The following is a 21795-nucleotide window of genomic DNA, read 5'->3' as shown; positions in this document are numbered from 1 at the left end:
GCCGGCCACTCCACGTGCCCATTTGTTCGCTCACGAGTGTTTATTGAGTCCCAGGCTTGGCCTAGAAGATAGAGAGGCCAGCTACGCAGAGCCAGCAGCGCCCACTGTCTCGCAGCCACCGTCCTGGTGGAGGAGATCTGGAAGCAGTAGCAACGGAGACCATTAGCACATCCGGTGCTGCAGGGTAAAAAGCGAGAGCAGACACCTGATCAGAGGCTGGGGGTGGGGCCAGGCAGAGCAGCCTGCTGGCTAGGGGTAGATCCGCAGGCAGAGGCCTACGGCACCATGGCCAGCAGCCAGCTCCCTGCCTGGACCTGGCAGAAGGCTCCCTCTTCAGGCCTCAGCTTCTCCACCTGTGAAATGGGGGCTGCGTGGCCACAGGAGAGGTGTGGTCTGGAAGTACCGGGCAGAGTGTGGGCAGCCCCAGCTGGCTCCTGCCTGCACAGGGATCAGCACTGCTCTGTCCGTCTCCAGGGCAGCACGTTGCAGGCATGCCGCGGCCTTCCTCTTGTCATCCTGTCATCCTTGCAGACAGGGAAACCCAGGCTGGGAGAAGAATCTGGGGTTAACCCTTCGCTTGGCTAACTGCAGCTAGTGGGGGGAGGGGGAGGTGGCACTTTCCACGGGCAGGTTTGCGGGGAGGTGACCTCGCGGGCAGGTCAGTGAAGTGGCCCACAGTGCTGTTGGAGACCTGACTGTGGGTTGGGGGAGGGGTGGAGTGTGGCCATGCCACGGCTTCCAGGGCAGGAGCTGGGGGAGCAGTTTAGGGGAGGAAGCTGTGACGGGGGCATGGTTTACCTGGGAGATGCCTGCCGCTGAGGCATGGCCAGTGCTGGGGTGCGGGGGCAGTGAGCCTCTGGGCCAAGGGAGCACACGGGTCTGGTCGGGCCTGAGGTCCCCATAGGGTGGAGGTGCCAAGCTGGGAAAAGAAGGTTGCTGCTGAGGGCTGGGCTTGGGGCAACTCTCACCATCTGCCCTCGGAGGGTTCTCTCCTAGGAGCTGGGTGTCGGGCCCATGGCAGGAGGGGTGAGGTTGAGGGGAGGATGGGGGGCTGGAGCTTGCGTGTCACCTGGAGGGTACTGTTAGCTAGGGTGGGGACGCGGGTAGGAGGTGCAATCTGTGGCTTTTGGATCATTGCTTGGATCTAGAATCCCAGAGTGACTCAGACTGAGCCCAGTGTCACAGAGAGCCGCCGCCCATCTGTGGCCTTGTTGGGACCCTCACCGAGAGGGGGTGTGGAGCCTGTGCTGGGGGCTGTCCGGGGTGCACAGGGGAGTGCTTAGGTGTGAGTAGGAGATGGGCCCAGTGGGTCCCGAGCTGGTGCTAGTGACGGGAGGGCCGAGCTCCCACGTGTTTCCACAGTTGTGTATGCCCACATGCGGGCTAGCCTCCTGCCCAGGCTAGCCCCAGGCTTGAGTGGCAGGAGTGGGGGGTAGTGATGAGTGTTCAGCGCGTGGGGTAATGGTGGTGAGGTGTGCCCCCAGCAGCCTCGGGCATGAGGGGCTTGGAGGGGCTTGCTCCTAGGGCATGGATGATGCTCTCGAGGTCGAGGTTTGCCCTGGGTCCCGGTCAAAACATCAGGCCGTTTCTACCCGTCTCCCTGATCTCAGAGCAGTCTGTCAGCCAGCGACGGCTGCAGTAGCCACGGCTTGGTCTTGGCAACACGCGGTGCTCCCTCGCCGATTGCAGGGCCCCTGGCCAAGGAGTTGCCCTCTCTTCGCCTCTGGCTCCTCCCCTGGGTGAGGTCCCACCTCTGGAGGTGGAGGAGAGGTGGCTAACACAGGTGAGGCAGGCTGGGAGCTCCTGAGACGGATGGTGGGTATGTGCACCTGCGTGGGCGAGGGGGCCGTGCCCGCACTCACTCACTCTGTCCTGCCCCTTTCCTTCCCCAGGGCTCAGGCTCCCGGCCCCATGATGCCCGCCCCTGCAGGACTGGAGCACCGAGGCCCGAGGCCCCTGCCTGCCATGCCGCTGCCACCTCTGAGCCCGTGCGTGCTCCCGGTGCTGCTGTTGCTGCCGCTGCTCCTGGGGGCCGTGCGGGTGGCAGCGGGCACGCCCAGGCCGGGCGGGGGTCCACAGCCCTCCTTCCGCACCTTCGCGGCCAGCGACTGGGGCCTCACCCACCTGGTGGTCCACGAGCAGACGGGCGAGGTGTACGTGGGTGCGGTGAACCGCATCTACAAGCTGTCAGGGAACCTGACGCTGCTGCGGGCGCACGTGACGGGCCCCGTGGAGGACAACGAGAAGTGCTACCCGCCCCCCAGTGTGCAGTCATGCCCGCACGGCCTGGGCAGCACCGACAACGTCAACAAGCTGCTGCTGCTGGATTACGCCGCCAACCGCCTGCTGGCCTGCGGCAGCGCCTCCCAGGGCATCTGCCAGTTCCTGCGGCTCGACGACCTCTTCAAGCTGGGTGAGCCGCACCACCGCAAGGAGCACTACCTGTCCAGCGTGCGCGAGGCGGGCAGCATGGCGGGCGTGCTCATCGCCGGGCCGCCGGGCCAGGGCCAGGCCAAGCTCTTTGTGGGCACGCCCATCGACGGCAAGTCCGAGTACTTCCCCACGCTGTCCAGCCGCCGCCTCATGGCCAATGAGGAGGACGCCGACATGTTCGGCTTCGTGTACCAGGACGAGTTCGTGTCCTCGCAGCTCAAGATCCCGTCGGACACGCTGTCCAAGTTCCCGGCCTTCGACATCTACTACGTGTACAGCTTCCGCAGCGAGCAGTTCGTGTACTACCTCACCCTGCAGCTGGACACGCAGCTCACCTCCCCGGACGCGGCTGGCGAGCACTTCTTCACCTCCAAGATCGTGCGCCTCTGCGTGGACGACCCCAAGTTCTACTCGTACGTGGAGTTCCCCATCGGCTGCGAGCAGGCGGGCGTCGAGTACCGCCTGGTGCAGGACGCCTACCTGAGCCGGCCCGGCCGCGCCCTGGCCCGCCAGCTGGGCCTGGCCGAGGACGAGGACGTGCTGTTCACCGTGTTTGCCCAGGGCCAGAAGAACCGCGTGAAGCCGCCCAAGGAGTCGGCGCTGTGCCTCTTCACGCTCCGAGCCATCAAGGAGAAGATCAAGGAGCGCATCCAGTCGTGCTACCGCGGCGAGGGCAAGCTCTCGCTGCCCTGGCTGCTTAACAAGGAGCTGGGCTGCATCAACTCGGTGAGCCTCGCTGCCCTGGGCCGCGCGCCCAGGGGCGCCTGTCGTGTGCCAGGCCCTGCGCCCGTCGTGGCCCCGCAGCACAGGGCGGCTCCTCCTCTGCCTTCCTCGGAGCGGGCTCGGCTGGGTGCCTGTCGCTTCAGCCGTTTTAGGTTTTTTTTTAAAAGATTTATTTATTTGAAAGGCAGCGTTGCAGAGAGTGAGAGACAGACAGGGATATTGTCCATCTGCTGGTTCACTCCCCAAATGGCTGCGACAGCCCGGGCTGGGCCAGGCCACAGCCAGGAGCCAGCAGCTTCATCTGGGTCTCCCACGTGAGTGCAGGGGCCCAAGAGCTGGGGCCATCTTCTGCTGCTTTCCCGTGCGTGTTAGCAGGGAGCTGGGTCTGAATGAGCAGTGGGGACTCATGGGGGATGCCAGCATTGCAGGCAGCGGCTTAACTCGCTGCGCCACTGGCCCACCTGTTCTGGCTTGTCTCTAGTCTGCGACATAGAGAGGTGGGGGGACTTGCCTAGGGTCACACAGCCAGTAAGGGCAGACCTGGGACCAGACCCTATTGGACGGGCCCCAGACACCATCTCTGTGTCGCACTGGTTCCTTCCTTGGGTTTCCTTGGGCTCCGCCACCCTAGCAGCAGTGAGAGTCGATGACAGGCGTGTGCAGACTGTGGTCTGTGCCCTTCACAGACGGTGGCCCCGATGCTGGGGCTGCCGAGCCACAGCCCACCCGCTCCTGTCTCCAGGTGCCGCCCAAGGGCAGGTCTGGTACAGCTACTGCTGGAGGAAGGTCTCCACCCTACCGGGCAGCAGGAACCTGTATCTTCCCAAGGAAGACCCCAGGTTCCGAGGAGGCGTGGGACTTGCTCAGGATCCAAAGTGAGCCCCCCAAGGCCAGGCCTGGGCCCTCTGTGGCCACAGCTGTCCCTTCTCTGAGCCAGCCTCTGCGGAGCAAGGAGCAAGCTCACAGCCTTCCTTCCTGTCCGACTGTCACTGTGGGTGTCAGGGTCCCTAGTGCAGCGGGCCTGGCTCCTCCTCCCATCCTCCCCCCAGGTCCCATGGTTTGGGGGCCGATTGCTCCCCAGGCTGTGTTCCAAAGAGGGCCAGATTGGGTGGGTGGGAGCAGGAGAGATGGGCCCCGGCCTGGGGCTGCCTGCCTGAACCTTGGTTTCTCCGTGTCACGTGGGCCCAGGAATCCGTGTTCCACTGAACTGCGCTGGCTGCGGTTGCGGCTGCGTGCTTGCCTCACCGCCAGCTGGTGGAGTTGGCCTGGTGTGCCGGGAGGCCCCGGTCCTGGGGGAGGTGTTTGCGGTGTAGTTGTGACGCTCACCTTGCGCCCACTCCCAGCCCCTGCAGATTGATGACGACTTCTGCGGGCAGGACTTCAACCAGCCGCTGGGGGGCACGGTCACCATCGAGGGCACGCCCCTGTTCGTGGACAAGGAGGACGGCCTGACCGCCGTGGCTGCCTACGACTACCGCGGCCGCACCGTGGTGTTTGCTGGGACTCGCAGCGGCCGCATCCGCAAGGTCAGGCCCCGGGCGGGCTTGTGGCGCGTCGTGGGGGTGGGTGGGGCACCCCAGGTGGAGGGGCAGCCTTGCTCTGTGACCTGGGAAGCTGGGGTCTGGGGAGGGCGCGAGGTCTGGCCAGTGCCCGAGGCTGGGCCCAGGGACCTCCAGGGGCTCGGCTCACCAGGGTCTCGCAGGAGCCAAGCCTCCCCGGGAGGTGTCCTGTGCTGTGTGCCACGTGCAGGGCCCCGAGGCCGAGGGAGGCTTGGGCAGGCCTCGGTCCCACTGAGCGGGAACCCTTCAGGGCCCTGTAGCCTGCCTGTGCAGCAGCCTGGGGTCGGGGATGCCGAGGCCTCCAGAGTGCTCCCTGAGCTCCAGGGAAGCTGAGAGGGGGTGGGGGCAGGGCGGCCCGTGCAGCCCCCTCCCCTCGGGCCCCAGCTCCCGAGCCCTGGCGGATCCAGTGTCTGCTGAGACAGCACTGCCCTGCAGGAGCCTCTGCCTTGCGCGAGGCGACAAGGCCAAGGGCAGGGTAAGGGTATGCACCTGCCCCCACCCCGCCCCGGGCCGCTGCCAGGGGAGTGACGTAGCCGGCCACTGGAGGGACCAAAGGCTCTGCTCAGGGCCCCTCAAAGCGAGGGGACTGAGGGTGGCTTGTGTGTCTCCTTGAGTTCTCTCCTTCCCAGAGCGGCGTGCCTGTGCTGAGCTGGGCCGAGGGCCGGGCCAGGAAGGCTTCCTGGAGAGTGTGGGCAGAGGGGAGCTGCCCGGGCCCCCTGGCGTGTGGTACCTGGTGGGGACTCAGCTTTAGGGCAGGCCTAGCCGCTAGGGGAGGCTCCGCAGGGGGACGGAAGGGCGGGGGTGCCGGGCGCAGCAGGGCTCAGCGAGCAGGGGCGGGCCCGGGGATGAAATAACAGCCGCTGAGGCTGGCGCTGACGCAGCTCCCTGCCTGCTCGGCGTGCACCCGTGGGTGGGGCCGGGCCTGCCGCCAGCCAGGGCCTCCTGGCCTCTCCACCTCTGCCGTGGAGGTCGCCCTGGGAACCAGGTCCCGCCGCTCTCTGGGAAGTGAACCCCCCCACTCCCACACCTAGTTTCCCAGTCTGTGAAATGAACCCAGATGTCCGTGATCTGGACTGAGTGGCCAGGGTCACCCTGGTGGGCTCAGCACTGTCCTGTGCCCTCAGCTGGGTCCCGTTTTCTGTGGCGTGAGGGCCTTTCCCTGCTGTCCAGCGGGCACGCCCACTTGGCACACAAGGGAGACACACACAGGCTTCGGAGCCGCCCAGGGGCCTGTGGCTCCCCCGCCGTGCGTGTTGGTGTGTGGTGCCTGGTGCCTGGCAGACAGCTGTGCCTGGGGTAGAAGCTGGGGTGCTGTCAGCTTGGAGATGTTCCCACGGGCACCTCCACTCGGCTCCCAGGACTGGGAGTGTCCCCTTTGATGGTGGGTGGGCTGGCGCGGGGTGGGGGGGGGCAGACAGGCCCGGTGCCGCCCACAGGCTCCTCAGTGAGGCCGGGAGGACGGGTTCCTCCGGTCCTGACTCCCCTGTGCTCCTGTGCCCGGGCACACCTTTGGCCGGCAGCTTCGGCTGGAGGAGCCCCAGGATGCAGGGGTTCCCTAAATCCCTGCTCGCTGTTGTTCTGCTGCCTCCCCACCCCAGGCCCACAGAAGGGAAACTGAGGCTGGAACGTGGAACCGTGTGTTGGTCATGAAAGAGGTCCCTCCATGCTTCCCTCCTCCACTCTGCCCCCTTCCCCCTCCAGGCCCGAGGAGGGCAGTGGCTGGGCAGCTGGGGAGGGCCTGTCTTCTGCCCCTGCAGGCCCCTTGCTGACTTGTTTGGGCAGCTGCTGGGGAGTCCAGCTGGGGAGGTCAAGTGTGAGCTCCCCTGAGGGCCCAGCGTTGCTGGTTCAGGCTGTGTGACCCTGGTGGGCCCCTTCCCCACAAAGCCTGGTGCTCTCTGAGGCTCAAGTCCCGGTCCCTGCCACCCAGGTTCCGGGCCTGGCGACAGCTTCTTCTACCCATAGACTCATGTGGGCTTGTGAGGGCTCAGCCCCCTTGATGGGGTGCCCGGGCTGCTGGCAGGTGGAGGACTGTGGGCTCTGTGAGCACCATGTGTTTGCAGGCCCACCTCCAGGCCCTACAGCCTGCTCCCCTTTCCCTGGGGGGCCCCTGCTGCCGTTGTGAGGGTCTGTGGCGCTGTTGGGTAGCTGCCTCGTGTCTGTGGCAGATCTCGCACAAGCTCTCCCCTCGCTGACTTGCAACCTGTGGCACCACGTGGCAGCCTCCCAATGACCCCTTCCCCGGCTTGACGGATGAGGGAACTGTGGCCTGGGGGGACCTGGCAGTGCCCAGGGCCACTGGCTCCAGGGTCCTCGTTGTCCCTCCCTCTGTGTAGGTCCTTGCAGGAAGGCGCTTGGGGCCTGGCAGAGTTCTCGGGGTGGGGGGCGCGCTTCCGTGACCCCATCCCTCTCTGAGCGAGCCCATGGTCTGGGGCAGCTGTTCCTCCGGGAGACCCTCCCCCATGCGCCCCTACCCCTGCTGACCTCTGGGGCCTGCCTTTCCCCTGCCCCAGGCCCTCGGCAGCTGCTGCCCTGGCGGGGGTCTGGCTGCTGCGGTGCAGGCCGCCTGTGGTGCCCTCCGGGCCTCTCCCCCTCATTGGTTCCCACGCCTGCCCTGGCCCTGTAGCCTCCTGCAGGTGCCAACCTAGGCCCTGCCCTGCCCCCACAGCAAGGGACACTGCCCCGGGCAGCAGCACAGCCTGCCGCTTGGCTGGGGCCTGGCAGGAGATTCCACCCTCCCCCGTCTCCCCTGTGTAGTCCTGACCAACCCAGTGGGCACTGGGTGACAGGGGGCCTGAACCCGTCCTGCTGTCCCTCCTGCTTCTTGAACTCTGGGTCCTGGGGAGGAGCCAGGCCTCCGGCTCCCCCCCGCCCCCGCCCGCCCCACCTGCCTAGCCCAGTGGGCGTGGACACCCCACCTTCCGCCGGCTCTCTGGGCTCCCTGGGAACCCCAGCTGCAGCCCGAGGGAGTGGGGCCTGCTGGGCTGGCCGCTCCCCCTCTTTCCTCGGCCTGCTCCTTCCCCGGCTTTAAAAAGCTCCTGGGGAGCTCCAGGGACTGGGCTGGCCCCCGGCCAGGCCCTGCCAAACGTGTTGTTGTGTAAAATTGTAGCCGATTAATTTAAGACCTGCCAACTTCAGCTGCTCGGGGCTGGCTGGGGGTACCCCTGCCTCCCCCTCCCTTCCCGAGAGCCTTGCCTGCCACCTGCCCTCCCTCCACCGAGGCCGCCTCTCCTTCCCCAGCCTCTCCCAGCACCTCTGCCCCCCAGAGACCCAGCCCTGCCCCTCGTCCTCCAGGGACCCCAGCTTGAGTTCCCAAGGGCAGCCCCTGCTCTGAGCCTTTGGAGTCATCCCAGGTCTCTCGGAGGAAGAGAGCAGACCCCAGACTCCCGCAGGGCGAGTCCCTCCCCCAGCCCTGCTGGAGCACAGGTTGGGAGAGGCCCTGCCCCGGGCCGGCCTCACACAAGGGTCCGCTGCTCCCGTGGCTCCCGCACAGCCCAGCAGGGCCTGCTTTGGTGGCTGTGCAGGGCAGGAGCCCAGGCCCGGCTGCCCCGGTGTCCCGTTTTTCAGTTCTGTGTTCTGGGAGAGTGTTTTAGGCCAACTCCAGCGTGCCTATGGGCCCCCGGTTTGTGGCCAGGGCCTATCCCATGGCTCTGAGCATCTGGGCACAGGACTCTCAGGGAGCTCGGCCTGCAGTGGGCCTGCCTGGGGGCTGCTGGGAGGCAGGGGTGGGTTGACTGCCCCTCCTCACATGGGCCTGTGACAAGCCATTGCTGCTGTGCTCTGGCCCTGGCCGGGCTGCTGTCCCACGCACATGGGCCTTTGTGTTGCAGGGTGGCACCTGGCCCCCAAGCTGCCCGCTGCATACCCCTGCCCGAGCCCCTATGTCTCTGTGGCTTCCTGAGGGCACTCAGGGAGGTGGGCCCTGTAATGTCTGCATCCTGAGGGCCCAGGAGCCCCGTAGCATTAGTTGTGTTGTCCCCAGAGTGTTAGGGACCATGGCTGGTGACAGGCACAGCTCCACGGAGCACACGTGGGGCCTGGGCCGGAGAAGTGAGGCCACTGCCCAGCCCGGTGTCTGCAGCTCCCTTTGTCCGGCCCCTCCTGCGCCCCACAGGCGGCTCTGTCTGCTCCTCCTGCTTGTGTCCGCGGAGCTCCTGCTGGGTGCTGCCCTGGGCCTGTGCTGGCCGGAACCTTGCGTGCTTTCGGCTTCTCTGGGCAGTTCTGACCCACGTGTGAGCGTGCACAGATGAGCGGGTGTTGCAGGGAACAGCTCAGGGCGCAGCCGCCACCTCTGGGGCTGCTGTGTGTTTGTGACTTCCTGTAGGCCGAGTCCTCCTTGGCTCAGCCTCGCCTCTCCTGCTGTTGGTAGCTGTGATCTACGCCTGTCCATGGCGTCCCTCCACTCTGGACGGACACGGTGCCATTTCCTGCCACCGTGTGCGTGGACCCCGGTGAAGGCAGGCGTGAATCCCTGTTGGATTTCCACCTGGGTCTCCGTCACCCTTCTAGCCTGACCCCCTTGGAGGACTAGGGGAGGCCCTCTGGCCATGCCTGGCAGGTCTGTTTATGTCCACCCACTGTGGTCATTGATGGGAAGTGGCAGGGACCCAGTTGTCACTGTCCGGTGGGTGGGTGGGGCAGTCTGCTGGGCAGGGTTTTCTAACTCAGGTGCCTCAGTACATGCTGGGAACCAAGCCATGCCCTGGTTGGGGTGTGGGGGCCTCGGGTGCTGCTCTGGGCGCCTGGTCTGTGTGTGGTGGGTCAGTTTGCTGGCGACCCCATGGTGGTCTGCCTGGTGGCGGCTGGGAGCCAGAGAGCGTGGATGGAGCTTCTGTCTGCTGTAAGTGACGCTGAGGGTCAGGGCTGCGGGGCTTTGAAGTCACAGGAGAGAGGTGGGTGGAGGGCCAGCAGTGCTGGCTCTGCAGCCCCCACTGGGACCCCGAGCTGGTTGAATGCTGGGTTGCCGTGGGGGCCCCAGCAAGTCCTAGGTTAGGACAAAGTCTCAGTGACGTGGGTGGAAGCCGTGCCAACCACCCGGCTCGTGGCCTCTGCTGCAGCCCTGTCTCTAAGCAGTTCTGCCTCCCAGCTCCCGAGTTCTCCCCCAGACCTGTGCCGCAGAGGAGAAGGGTCGCTGCTGGAGCCGTGTGCAGCCCGTCTGGCAGCCTGGCTCCTGCCACCTGCAGGACCCTGACCTCAATGCCTCTAGCTCTCCTTTGTGTGCTGGGGGTTGGGGATAGGAAAGACGGGATTCCTGGGACACCCCCCCCCCCTTGCCAGGTGTGTCTGGCCCAATTACAGCCATCAGGCCTCCTGCAAATCATGTTTTAATTACCCAATTACTGCCGAGAGGAAATCACTAATTGCTTTTCCAGTATCAAATTCCTCCTGGCCTTTCTGAAAATGGGGGTGGGTGGGGGGACCCAGGAAGGGGGCCTGGAACCGGCCCCAGCCCAAGGAGGAGGAAGCTCATTGAAGGGGAGAGGGGAGGAAGGGCTTGGGAACCACCTTGGGCTGGGGCTGCTTGGCAATTGCATTTACAAAAAGGGCCAGGATGGCCGTGAGTCCCCCGCTGCTGCCTGCCTGTCCCTCCACCCCTGGAGACAGAATCAGCTCGGGCAGTGCACCCCGTTCATGGCATGGCGGGGAGGGGTGGGGGTGCATCGGGGGCCAAGCTCTCTGGCTGCCATCAAGGAGTGGGCAGCGCAGAGGGCTTCTCCCTCCTAGGTCGGGGCCAAGCTGGGCAGCCCCCTGCCTCCGGGTGGCTAGGGCGCGTGCCGACCTTGGCACTCAGCCTGGACGGCCCAGACATCCTCCTCGGCGCCCCCGCCTGCCCTCAGCCCAGAGAATGGGCCCTTTGTTGGCTCTGGACTGGATGGACAGCTGACCTGGCCAGGCTGTCAGCTGCCCGCTGCCCGCAGCAGTTGGCCAGGACCGTGGCAGTGATGGGAGCTGGGCAGCCGGCTGGACCAGCCTGGGACTTCAATCCCCAGGACCAGGGCCTCCCTTGACCAGTGGCTGCCTCCCTTTAGCCCCGGGTGGGGAACGGCCCCCCACGTGGAGACAGGTGCTCAGCCCAGCTCATTGCCTGGGCTGGCACTGTCCCTGAGAAGTCAGTGGGACCTGGCTGCTCCCTGGAGAGGCTGGTTGCCCTTGACCCTCAGCTCAGAATCCAGGGTCAAGTCCCCAGTGTAGAGATGGGACAGAGGGACCCAAGGGCTGGAAGAGCCAGGCAGAGGCCCTGAGCTGAAAGTGGATGGGTGCCCAGGGCCAGCACGGGCTGCTGGGCATCCCCGGGGAGGCTGGGGGCTCCATGGAAGCCGTCTGTGAGAAGGGCGGGTCCTCAGGGAGCAGGACTCTGTGAACAAGGCCAAGTCCCCCCCCCCCCCCACCAAGGGTGCTGTGTGAAAGGGGGCAGAGGGCTGTTGGGGCCACCAGTCTGGGCGATTTGCAGACCCAGGAGGCGGCAGACAGCTGGGGGCGGGCAGGGTACCCGGGCGTGGCCCAGCCTGCCTCGGAGCTTGCGCCCCTCACTTGCTCTGCCAGCTGCCTAGCTGCTCCAGGGAGGAGCCTGCTGGACCCAGCTGCTTCGAGGGTGGGCTGCACCCAGGTGGGTGGCCCTAGAATGGACAGCTGGGAGCTGGGGGTGTGGACGTCGGCACGCACGCTCCCGGCCAGCCGGCGTGTGCCCTGCTGGCCCTGTGCCTGCCCTGCGCTCCCTCTCTCCTGGAATGCCCTCCTGCAGGGTGCTGGCTCTCCTCCCGCTTCTGGCATAGACTCTGCCCCCCAGGTGCAGCTGTGGGAGCCTTGGTTTACTTCCTGGCCCTGTCGCCGGGACACGGCGAGCTTGTCCAGTCACACCCTCCCCATATGGTGTGCACACAGGGCCTCCGTAACAAGTGTGTGCACACAGACAGCCCGGACGGTGGCTGCTCAGCACTGTGCATGGGGCCGTCGCCTGCGGCACACGCCTCCAGGCCAGCAGGCTGCTTCCCCGATGCCTGCCCGCTCTGTGCCCCAGAAATGCCCTGTGGCCATCAGTGGCCCCTCCCCAAGAGTTGGCCCCTGCTGGGGTCCTGTCTTCCTTTGCCTCTGTAGGGGTGGGGGTGGTGCAGTGCAAGGCAGGTGGGTGGACAGATGGGTGTGTGGCGCCGGACAGCTGGATACGCGTGCCCCAGCTGCAGCTGTCGGGTGCCACCTGTCCCAGTCGGCACTCTGCCTGGGGAGGGGGGCATTCCGGAGCCAGGGCTCAAGTTGCGTCTTCCTTCTCCTGTAGTCTGGGGGAGGAAGCCTGCTCGTCACCCAGCCCCACCCACCCTCTAGGCCTTGGCGCTGACCTTTCTTCGTTCTCTATCCGCTGCTGCATGGGGGTGCCCCTCGGAGTGACCCGTGGGGAGAGGGCTAACAGGCTGGGCAGTGCTTGGGCCAGCATCACGTGGCCGCTGGTGGTGGGCAGGGTGGCAGGAAGTTGATAGCTCTTACACTGTATCCCTTTTGGGGTGCCTCCCGGGGTCCGCTCCTATATGCTGGGGGAAGGGCGAGGCTTGGGATGGGTCCACAGCCCTGGTGCTGAGTGAGACGGGTCAGGCTTGGGCCACTGTAGGGGCATCTGCAGGATCGGGGAGACGGGGTAAGAGAGGGGGAGTCCCAGGGGGCTTCTGGATTGGAAACTGGGTCTCCATGCCCTGCCCCTTGCCCAGGCTGTGTCCTCTCGCCTCCAGCTCCTCCGGGGTGTGTGACGGCTGTGGGGCCCTGGGGCCCCTGTGTGCTGCCCTCCCTCTCCCCGTCCTGTGACTCAGAACTGCCCTCCCCCAGGAAGGGTGTCCATCATCCCCATCCACAGCTGGGGAAACAGAGGCGGGGGAGGCTCAGCGCCCCGCCTGGGTCCCACTGCTGGAGGCGCGGAGCCCCCGGTGCTCGCTGAGTCTGACCCAGCTCCCGTGAGCAGTGCCTGTCACAGCCGCGGAGCAGGGGTCTGTGGTGCTGACCCCCTCAGCGCCTTTGCAGTGGTCACAGAGGATCGGCCACACAGCGGGCAGGCCGGGGTGGACGCGGGCGGGGGTGGGTGGGCCGGGCGCGGGGCTGGCCCCCATGCTGCCTCCCAGTGGTCCCAGAGGCCTCAGGCTGAGGTAACCTGGCAGCTGTGGCCCAGCCCCTACAGGCGTCCCAGCCGGGCTGGCCTGGGGCCTCCTCCCCTGCCCTGCTCCAGGCTCCCTCTTCCGGGTCTGGTTTGACTTAAGTCTGCTTGGTGGGGAGGCAGCTGAGCGGATGTGGGGGGTGGCCCTGAGCTCTCAGGAATGCGGCCCTCCCCCTCTCCCACAGCCCAAAGCCTCTGGCCCGGAGACACAGCGCCCCACCCTGGCTGGCCGCCCTCGGCCCGGCCCAGGCTGAGCTGGCTCTGGCCCTGACACCAGCGGACCTGCCCTGTCCTGTCACTGCGGGGGCTTCCAGAAGGGGTCCTGTGCAGGCAGAGGAGAGGGGGGCCGGGCGGTGACACCGGGGGCGGGCGCAGGCCTCAGGCCCGGTGCCGGGGAGAGCCTGCCCTGCCTGGGACCAGAGAAGCAGAGCCGGAGCGGAGCCGGGCCGGGCCCCAGGAGCCCCATCTCTGGAAAGCCCCCTGGGTCTCTCTGTTAATTAAATACATTTGTTTGGTAAAAGCAACTAAAAATACTTGCAGCCTAGGAGAAGGCTGGCCAATTAACGCCCAGTCTGTTTGGGATCAGGAATACATTTCCATGCCAATAAGACGCCTGCCCTCCGCCTACTCCTGGGGCTGTCCCCACCTCTGGGACAGCCTGGAGCAGGCCCCGGCCTCTGCTGTGCCCCACCCCAAGTGTCCCCTCCTCTGGAAGCCCAGCTGGGCCCCAGGAAAGGTGGGGTACCCACTTGGGGCTCCTGCTGCCTTTGCCTTCAAAAGGCCAAGTGGCTCCGTGGTGGGGGCTGACCCCCACCCTGCAGAGGCCCCTGCCCTAGGTTCTGGCCTCTGCTGACAGCCCGGGGCTGGTGTTGGCCAATGAGTGTAGCGCAGGAGGGGCTCCGGACCCAGGCCCCCGCGGGGTTGGGGTGGGGGCAGCAAAGACTGACATAGTGCCACTCAGGACCCCTGCCGCCACAGATCCTGGTGGACCTCTCGAACCCTGGCGGCCGGCCAGCTCTGGCCTACGAGAGTGTGGTGGCCCAGGAGGGCAGCCCCATCCTGCGCGACCTTGTCCTCAGCCCCAACCGGCAGTACCTCTACGCCATGACGGAGAAGCAGGTGGGTGCCACCGTGGCCACGGGGTGTGGGGCCACTGGGGACTGTGGGAGGGGTGGCCCCGGTCGTGACTGACTTCTCTCAAAGGGTGCCCACTGTGGCCTGGCAGAACTGGTTGGTGTGGGTCTGGGTGTGCGGTATGGGAGTGTGAGGGCTCCAGGGTCAGCAGCAGCCTGGGCTCCGCGGGCCTGTCCTGGGGGAGCGGTGTGGGTGAGAGGCCCCCATCCCTGCCTCCAGATCCACCTGGCCCAGGCTCCTGACAGTGGAGACCAGAGCGCTTCAGAGCGTGGTGGTCCTGCAGGGTTTGGGCCATGGACCTGGGGGGCCTGGAGCCAGGATGCTGGGGCTAAGGCCCGGGCCCTCTGTCCAGTGGGAGCCGTGGCAGTAGCCTTAGGGACTGGCCCATGTGGAGCCGCCTCTGCCCTCTGCTGTGCCGTGTGGAGGGTGGGTCGGCACAGGCACCAGTCCAGGCAGTGCCAGGCCTGCCTTCCCTCTTAGCCACACTTGCTTCTCTCTGCCTTGTCCTGAGCTCAGGGGGCTCAGGTCCCCGGGCCTCCCCGGTGCTCCCTGGGCCTCTGGATGCTGGGAAGCCGAGCTGAGCAAGCGTGATCCGATGCCTGGAGCCCAGCCTGCCCCTGGGAACATCATGTGGGCCCAACTTGGTGCTCAGGGCTCGCCTGGACTTGTTCAGGGCAGGGTCCTGGAGCGCACAGAGTGCGGGGAGAGGGGAGGTGGCCTGGAGAGGCCTGACCCTGTGGCCCCTGCCCCAGGTGACTCGGGTGCCTGTGGAGAGCTGCGTGCAGTACACGTCCTGCGAGCTGTGCCTGGGGTCGCGGGACCCCCACTGCGGCTGGTGTGTCCTGCACAGTGTGTGAGTAGGGATGGGCAGGCTGTGGGGAGGGGGGCCACAGCTGTGCCCCCCCAGGCGGTCGCGGCTCCCTCTGAGCACTTCTGGGTCTCAGCCAGACCAGAAGTAGGGACGTCACGGCGGGGAGGGGTGCTGCGGGCGTGGCACCATCCTTGCCGCCCCGGCCTGGGGTCTCCCTCGGCCTCAGCCTCAGCACCCTGTGCCCGCAGCTGCTCGAGGCAGGACGCCTGCGAGCGGGCCGACGAGCCCCAGCGCTTCGCCTCGGACCTGCTGCAGTGCGTGCAGCTGACCGTGCAGCCGCGCAACGTGTCCGTCACCATGTCCCAGGTCCCGGTGAGCCCCGCTGCCCCCGGCGACTGGGAGGGTGGGGGTGGGGCGCGCCGGGAGCGCCCTGCTCACCCACGCTCCCTGCCTGCGGGGCGCAGCTCGTGCTGCAGGCCTGGAACGTGCCCGACCTCTCTGCCGGCGTCAACTGCTCCTTCGAGGACTTCACCGAGTCCGAGGGCCTCCTGGAGGACGGCCGCATCCACTGCCACTCGCCCTCCGCCCGGGAGGTGGCGCCCATCACGCGGGGCCAGGGTGAGCACCCTGTCCGTGCCCGGACAGCCATGGGGCGGGAGGGAGGATTCGGTCATTCCTGACACACCGAGCACCCGCCCGTCTGATCCCAAGCACGTGTTTTATGCAAACTGTGATAACCGTTGTCTGAGGGGCTTGCTGTTCCTCTTGGAGCCGATGAGGCGCCCATGCCATGGGTGGACAGTCCTTGGGGGACAGTGGATGGGTGTCGTGTCATGAGCCCGGCGGGCAGTGGGGGCAAAGCTGGAGGCCGCTGAGGCAGCTGTGTGAGGTCGTAGGACAAGTGTGTAGGACGGGCTGGCAGAGCACAGGACCCCTCCCAAGCAGCCTGGGGGTTGGGAGCCACGCTGTCCCCGCCTCTTCCTGCCCTGAGCAGGAAGCCAGTGCAGAGGTCCCTGGCCCCTCGTCCCCCGAGGGCCTGAGGAGGGGTCCTGGCCTTGCACTCAGTGGGGCAGCGGGGCCAGTCTCCCCCCGTCATGAGAAATCTTGGCCCCGGCGACACCGGCCCTGCTGCTTCTACAGGAGACCAGCGCGTGGTGAAGCTGTACCTGAAGTCCAAGGAGACGGGGAAGAAGTTCGCGTCCGTGGACTTCGTCTTCTACAACTGCAGCGTCCACCAGTCGTGAGTGTCCCCGGGCCCCCCGCCCTGCCCCAGGGGTCACGTTGCCCTCCTGTGGCTGGCGTCTGTGTCCAGGGCTCCTGCAGCCAGGTGGTCAGGGAGGGAGGAGGGGCTGCCGTGGGAGCAGCCTGCCCGGTGGGAGCACCAGCAAGGGCAGGGCTGTGGGGGCTGGGGAGGTGGGGTGTGCGTGTCCACGGCAGAGCCACCCCATAGGAGCGGCGGGCGCGCCCTCGGGTATGGGCGTGGGCTCTGGTAGTTCTGGAGCCTTGGGCAGGAACGTGCACCCACTCACACATGCGACTTCTAGAGGGCCAGGGCTGGTGCAGGGGCCCAGGCACAGCCGCCAAGTGTGTGGTGCCTCTGGGCCCAGTGCCAGCTGCTAGACAGCAGCGTCCCCAGGTCTCCCGCGTTCATGCTGGCCTGTCTCAGGGCCCCTGGCTGCGGCCTGCAGAGCAGGCTTGGGCCTCGGCTCTGGTTTGGCTGGGAACACCCCTACTCCCAGCGGAAGAGAGGAGAGGCTGCGGGCCTTCTGAGGACCCACTGTGAGCCAGGCAGTGGTCTACAAGGGGAACTCTGAGCTCTGCCCCTGCCTCGGGCCTGGGGTGAGGCGGGCGGCTGGCGGGGAGCCCCCAGCAGGCAGGGGGTTGGAGGTGGGAGCTGCCTGGTGTCTCAGCCTTGCCTTTTATTGTTGACTGACAGATAGATGGAGCCCCTGCTGGGACAAGGCAGGATTTTTATCTCCAGGGTGCAGCTTCTCTGGTCCTGGGTGGTGAGGAGGGGGCACCTTTGGGGCAGGAGACTGCACTGGCAGAGGACTGCAGGGGCATGGACGGAAGAGAGGGGCAGGGCGGCCGGAGCAGCTGGGAAATCCTGGGGGCCAGGTGGCGGCAGTGTCCTGGAGGCTGAGTTGTGGTCGGCCGAATGGGCCGAGGACCTCATGGCCGGGCCAGAGGGCAGTAGAGAGCTCCTGGCCTGGGAGGAGACACGCACCACGGCCCGGCTGCTCGGGGCTAGGGAGCCCTTTGCTGCCTGTGCCCAGATCTCAATTCTGTAGGAGATGAAACCCAGTGCGGTGCCTTTGTCACAGAGATGCCTCTGTGGTGCTAATAGCCACATGTGGCCCTGTGGCAGGCAGAGCTGGTAGAGGATGTCCCGTGGTCACAAAGACCCTGCAGAAGAGAGCGGCCGAGAGGGGGCAGCACTGGGGGGGAGGCTCTGAGGAGGCCCGGGTGCAGCGGTGTGTGAGTTGAAGGGAGGAGCACTGCGGGCCTGGAGCAGACAGTGCAAAGGCCCTGAGGTGGCCACGGGGGCAGCACGGGCCGGCTCCCTAGGCCTCACCCCCTGCCCCATTCCCCCGCAGCTGCCTGTCGTGTGTCAACGGCTCCTTCCCCTGTCACTGGTGTAAATACCGCCACGTGTGCACGCACAACGCCGCTGACTGCGCCTTCCTGGAGGGCCGTGTCAACATGTCCGAGGTAAGGCCAGCCGCGGCTGGGGCTCGGGGCTTTGGAGATGGACTGCCCTGCAGGGGTGTGGGCTGAGGACTGCGCTGTGATGTCAGCACATTGTCCACATCTCACAAGGAGTGGCCGGGCCGGTCACTGTGGGAGGAGGCTGCACTCGGGGCCCGATGGTGCTGGGGGTCAGAGACGTTTACCCTGGACAGTCAGTTGGTCCCCAAGTTCTCCTGTGGTCCTTGGGAGTCTGGGCCCCCCCTCATCTTGGGGGCTGCAGGCTAAAGGGCGACCTGGAGGGGGCTGTGAGGAAGGCGCTTGTCCAAGACCCAGAGCCCGCGCAGGCGCGAGGGGCCTGACCAGGTTAACGTGTGGAGCGCCTGTGGGCTGCTGGAGCCGTCTGAAGTGCTGTGTGGCAATTGCCTGTAATTAGGTTAGTAATTACTCGGGAAACCTGGGGCAAGGTGCTGGCTGGACTTCGGAGCAGCAGGCAGTTTCCTTCCTGGAACCTGCCATTCCTCAGAACCAGCAATGGGCAGGCCTGGGGCCTTGCCAGGCACGCTGCGGTGGGAGGTTTGAGGCCCCGGGTCTGTGAGGCCCCCTGTTCCCAGCTTCTGGGTGTGGAGCCAGGGCTGGGACAGGGGAGGGGGACAGGTCCCACCCTCGCGGGGGCACCTGGAGTGGCAGCTGATTTGAGTTTTTCCTGGAGCAGGGAGGGGCCTGGAGCAGAAGTGAGAGTGAGTTTCCAGGCCCCCTTGGTGCTGTGGTTCCCCCTTCGTCCCCTGGATCCCCTCCTCACAGAGGCCTGGCCTGGCCACCCCCGCCGTCCCTCTCCGCCGGGTGCTTTCTGTTTCCCCGGCGTGTTGCCCACGTTAGGGGACGAGATGGCAGCAGAGGGAGGCCTGGCAGCTGGCCGAGTGGGGACGCTGGGACGATGGTTGGCGTGCAGCCTGTCCACAGAGCCTCAGCAAGGCATGCTGGGGCAGGTAGGGGCCTGACCGGCTGGCGATGAGTGGGCATGAAGTCACTGCGGGTGTGGCTGGTCCTGGATGGAGCCCTGGGCGGCAGAGTGGCCTAGTGAGGCAGGGCCAGAGTCCAGCTGGGGTGTCTGGACGCCAAGGTGGCCCTGCTCCTCAGTGACAGCTGTCGCTGTCCCGGCCCTGTCCAGACCACCAGCTCAGCACCCTCAGAACAGGAGGAAGTGGCCCCTGGGGACCTTGGAGGGCTGGGCAGGGGGGCCAGGAGCAGAGACCCCTCTGAGGAGTCTGCGTGTGCGGGGTAATGTGGATGAATTCCTTCCACACAAACTCACTCTTCTCTTTAGTGTAGTCCGGGGTTTTCGTGTGTGACACGGATACAAACGGCGACACAGCCGGGTGAAGCCGGGGATGCCTCCGTTGTATAATGTGGGCCCCTGCTCCTTGGGCCCCTCCTCCCTGGAGGCTCCCGGGGGCTCCTGGCTGACCTCCTCTCACAGGAGCCCGCCTGGGCCTGCTCCGTGGTTTCCTTGTCCAGCCTCTGTTGAGACCGGTGAGGTCCAGTGCCCTGTGCCCTCGGCAGAGCCAGGGCAGTCGGCCCTGTGCTCCTCCCGCAGTGGCCCTGTCCCCACTGCCAGGCCTGGGACCTTGGGTTTGGGGAGATGAGAGTTTCTAGCAGTGCTTGTGGGTGGTTTGAGGTCAGGTGTCCTTACTTGATTGGTCAGTCCTGGGACTCCGGCTGTTTTACTCCCCCAGGACCCCTTGCATGGTCCCCTTGAGGAAGGCCCCTGGTGCCGAGCCCCACACACATAGCAGTCCCCCTGCCTGCCTTCTCCGGAGCCACTGGCTTCTTACCGGGGTCTCTGTGCCACCTTGGGGGAAGGAGGCACAGCTTTGGGAACTGCTGGGCCCAGGCCCTGTGCTGACTCGCTGGCCCCTTGGCACCGTGGCTGCAGGAGCTGGGAGGGGAGGCGCTCTTGAGGGTGCGAGCTGTCCTCCCCCTCACAGCGGTGCCCCTGCCGGCCTGTCCGTGCTTGCTTCCCGAGTCCTGGAATGCACAACTGGAAGATAACACTGTGCAGGGTGCCAGGGAAGAGGCTAAGACCTGGGCGGCGGGAGCAAGACCAGAGGGGCAGCAGCAGGGCCCTGGCAGGACTGCCGCCCGGAGCATGGTGGTCAGCCTGGGGGCTGGCCGTGGAGAGGGACAGACCTGGGCAGGAGGCAGGCAGCTCCGTGTTGGCTGGGTTCCAGCTGGGCGTGTCTGCCCTTGGCTGTTGCGTTTGCACCTGGAAGGGGGGCAGGTGGTAGACGGGGGGCCAGGTTCCTGGGCTGAGCCCTGGCTGGGACCTCCTGCCGGGTGAGCCCGCGCTGGGTCTCCTGCCTCCAGCCCAGAGGTTTCTTGGACTCTTGGACACCAAGGAGAGCCAGGCCTTGCCACAGTCACCCTCTGGCTTCCTGCAGGTTGGGCCACCTGGGGTTGTCAGTGTTCCCTGGCTAGAATGGGCAGTGAGCAGCAGCTCAGCTGCTCCTGGGGGCTCCCGGGGAAGCCTGGGCCGCAACCAGAAAGGAATCCATGTCCCCAGGTGCTCAGGGGCAGGGTAGGCCCTGTCATGGGAGACTCCAGCCTGCGTCTCACTGGGTGCCCTGCAGTCCGGGGCCCTGTGCATGCTGCTGTATCCTTGCTACGGCCGCTGCAGGTGCAGCCCCGGGTTGGAGCCAGGGGCCATGGGACACCAGAGCATCGCTGCCCACCCAGCAGTGGTGCTCAGCTGGGCTGGGCTAGCTCTGCTCCCCTAGGTCCCCTGAGAAGCCGGCGTGGAGTCCACGCCCCTCCTGGGGCCACAGCAGTCGCTGCAGAGCTGGTCCCCGGCGCTCACCGCCCTGGGAGCCCTGGGAGGCTGGGGACTGCAGGCTGTTTTCAGCATCCCTATTTAAAGCACGGCTCCGGCACTCCGCTCCCGAGGGGCCGGCTCTCCCGCGGCTGCCGCAGCCGTGCTGCAAGGAAGCCGGGCCATTGCATCAGTTACTGTTGCCGAAACACGGGCCCCGGGGGCCCAGCTGTTTTTCTGCCGGGCTCCGGCTATTTTTACATGCCCTGGGGCCCTCAGTGGAGAGCCTGTGGCCCCACTGCCCCACTCCTGGCTGCTTTCGCCTCCAGGGCCTTGCCAGCTGTAGGCCAGCTGGGGCCTGTTGGTCAGTAGGATGGTGGTGGGTCCCAGAGCATGGGTCAAGCACCCTGGGGCTGGAGGAAAGAGGGCCTGCCCTGGCCGGTCAGTGGGCAGCTGCAGCCTGCCGGGGAGCAGAAGCCAGGCCTCCTGCCCCTGCCATCCCGACCGTGTGCCCCTCAGGTTGCCCGTGGGTAACTAGGTAGTGGGCTCTGTGCAGACTGCAGGCCCGGACGCAGTAGGGTCTGTCCAGCCCCCATCCCGGGCTCAGCCGCACTCTCTTGCCTGCAGGACTGCCCGCAGATCCTGCCCTCCACCCAGATCTACGTGCCCGTGGGCGTGGTGAAGCCCATCACCCTGGCTGCCCGGAACCTGCCACAGCCACAGTCAGGCCAGCGTGGCTACGAGTGCCTCTTCCACATCCCGGGCAGCCCGGCCCGTGTCACTGCCCTGCGCTTCAACAGCTCCAGCCTGCAGTGCCAGAACTCCTCGGTGAGGCGGGTGGGAGCAGGCGGGGGCTGGTGGGGGCCCGCACGCACTGGAACGGGCCGGGGCACAGGGCAGGTGTGCTTGGATGAGAGAAGGCACTGCCTCCGGTGTGCCTGGGCTGGGCAGGTGAGGGGGCTGCCCGTTCCTTGTAGCTGTCAAGAACGCCCTGGCATTTGGTCCCTGGGGGAAAGGGCAAGTGTAGCAAGCCCTGATGGGATCGCCTGGCTCTTCTATGGACCACGGGTCACTCTGTGCAGAAGCGACCGGGTGCCTGCTGGCCATTGTCACCCGACTCCAGGAGAGCCGAGGTCAGGGTGCCAGAGCCCATCCACTCCCGTGTGCCGTGGCCACATGCAGGAACTGCTCACGTCAGTCTGCATTTGTTTGTTAGCGGATGGGCGTTGCCAGGGCACCAAGGACACGCCACACTCGGGGCTTCCAATGGAATACGGTGACATTAGGGACGCTCTGAGTGTCATGATGGATGATCCACAGGGCTGAGCCCTCTCCTGGGGGCGCAGGGGGCGGGGGCCGGCGCCAACACTGCCGGCTGGCCTGACTGTCCCCACCAGTGCAGGAAGGCTGCGGTCAGGAGAGAGGATCTCCTGGGGTTTTCTTGGGCCCTGATTGGCAGGGTGGCTGGCCGTGTGCTGGCACGCTGGCCCCTGAGTTGTCAGCAGGG

At 66.4% G+C, this 21795-nt stretch overlaps 1 protein-coding gene across 1 annotated transcript in view; it reads left to right on the top strand.

Moving 5' to 3' along the window:
* Positions 1 to 1950: 1950 nt before the first annotated feature.
* PLXNA1 (plexin A1) overlaps positions 1951 to 21795 on the top strand; it is a 43316-nt gene continuing 23471 nt past the window's right edge. The window contains exons 1-9 of the mRNA XM_062200578.1: positions 1951 to 3159; positions 4500 to 4682; positions 13825 to 13965; positions 14733 to 14833; positions 15040 to 15163; positions 15256 to 15409; positions 15932 to 16031; positions 17389 to 17503; positions 20916 to 21116. Of these exons, the coding sequence (XP_062056562.1) occupies positions 1966 to 3159; positions 4500 to 4682; positions 13825 to 13965; positions 14733 to 14833; positions 15040 to 15163; positions 15256 to 15409; positions 15932 to 16031; positions 17389 to 17503; positions 20916 to 21116 (2313 nt within the window). The 5' untranslated portion in view covers positions 1951 to 1965. The remainder of the gene's footprint in view (positions 3160 to 4499; positions 4683 to 13824; positions 13966 to 14732; positions 14834 to 15039; positions 15164 to 15255; positions 15410 to 15931; positions 16032 to 17388; positions 17504 to 20915; positions 21117 to 21795) is intronic.

Source organism: Lepus europaeus, chromosome 9 (genome assembly GCF_033115175.1).
Source record: "Lepus europaeus isolate LE1 chromosome 9, mLepTim1.pri, whole genome shotgun sequence".
NCBI lineage: Eukaryota > Metazoa > Chordata > Mammalia > Lagomorpha > Leporidae > Lepus > Lepus europaeus.
Note: the sequence above shows the minus strand (reverse complement) of the source record. Positions and strands in the feature narration are given on the sequence as shown.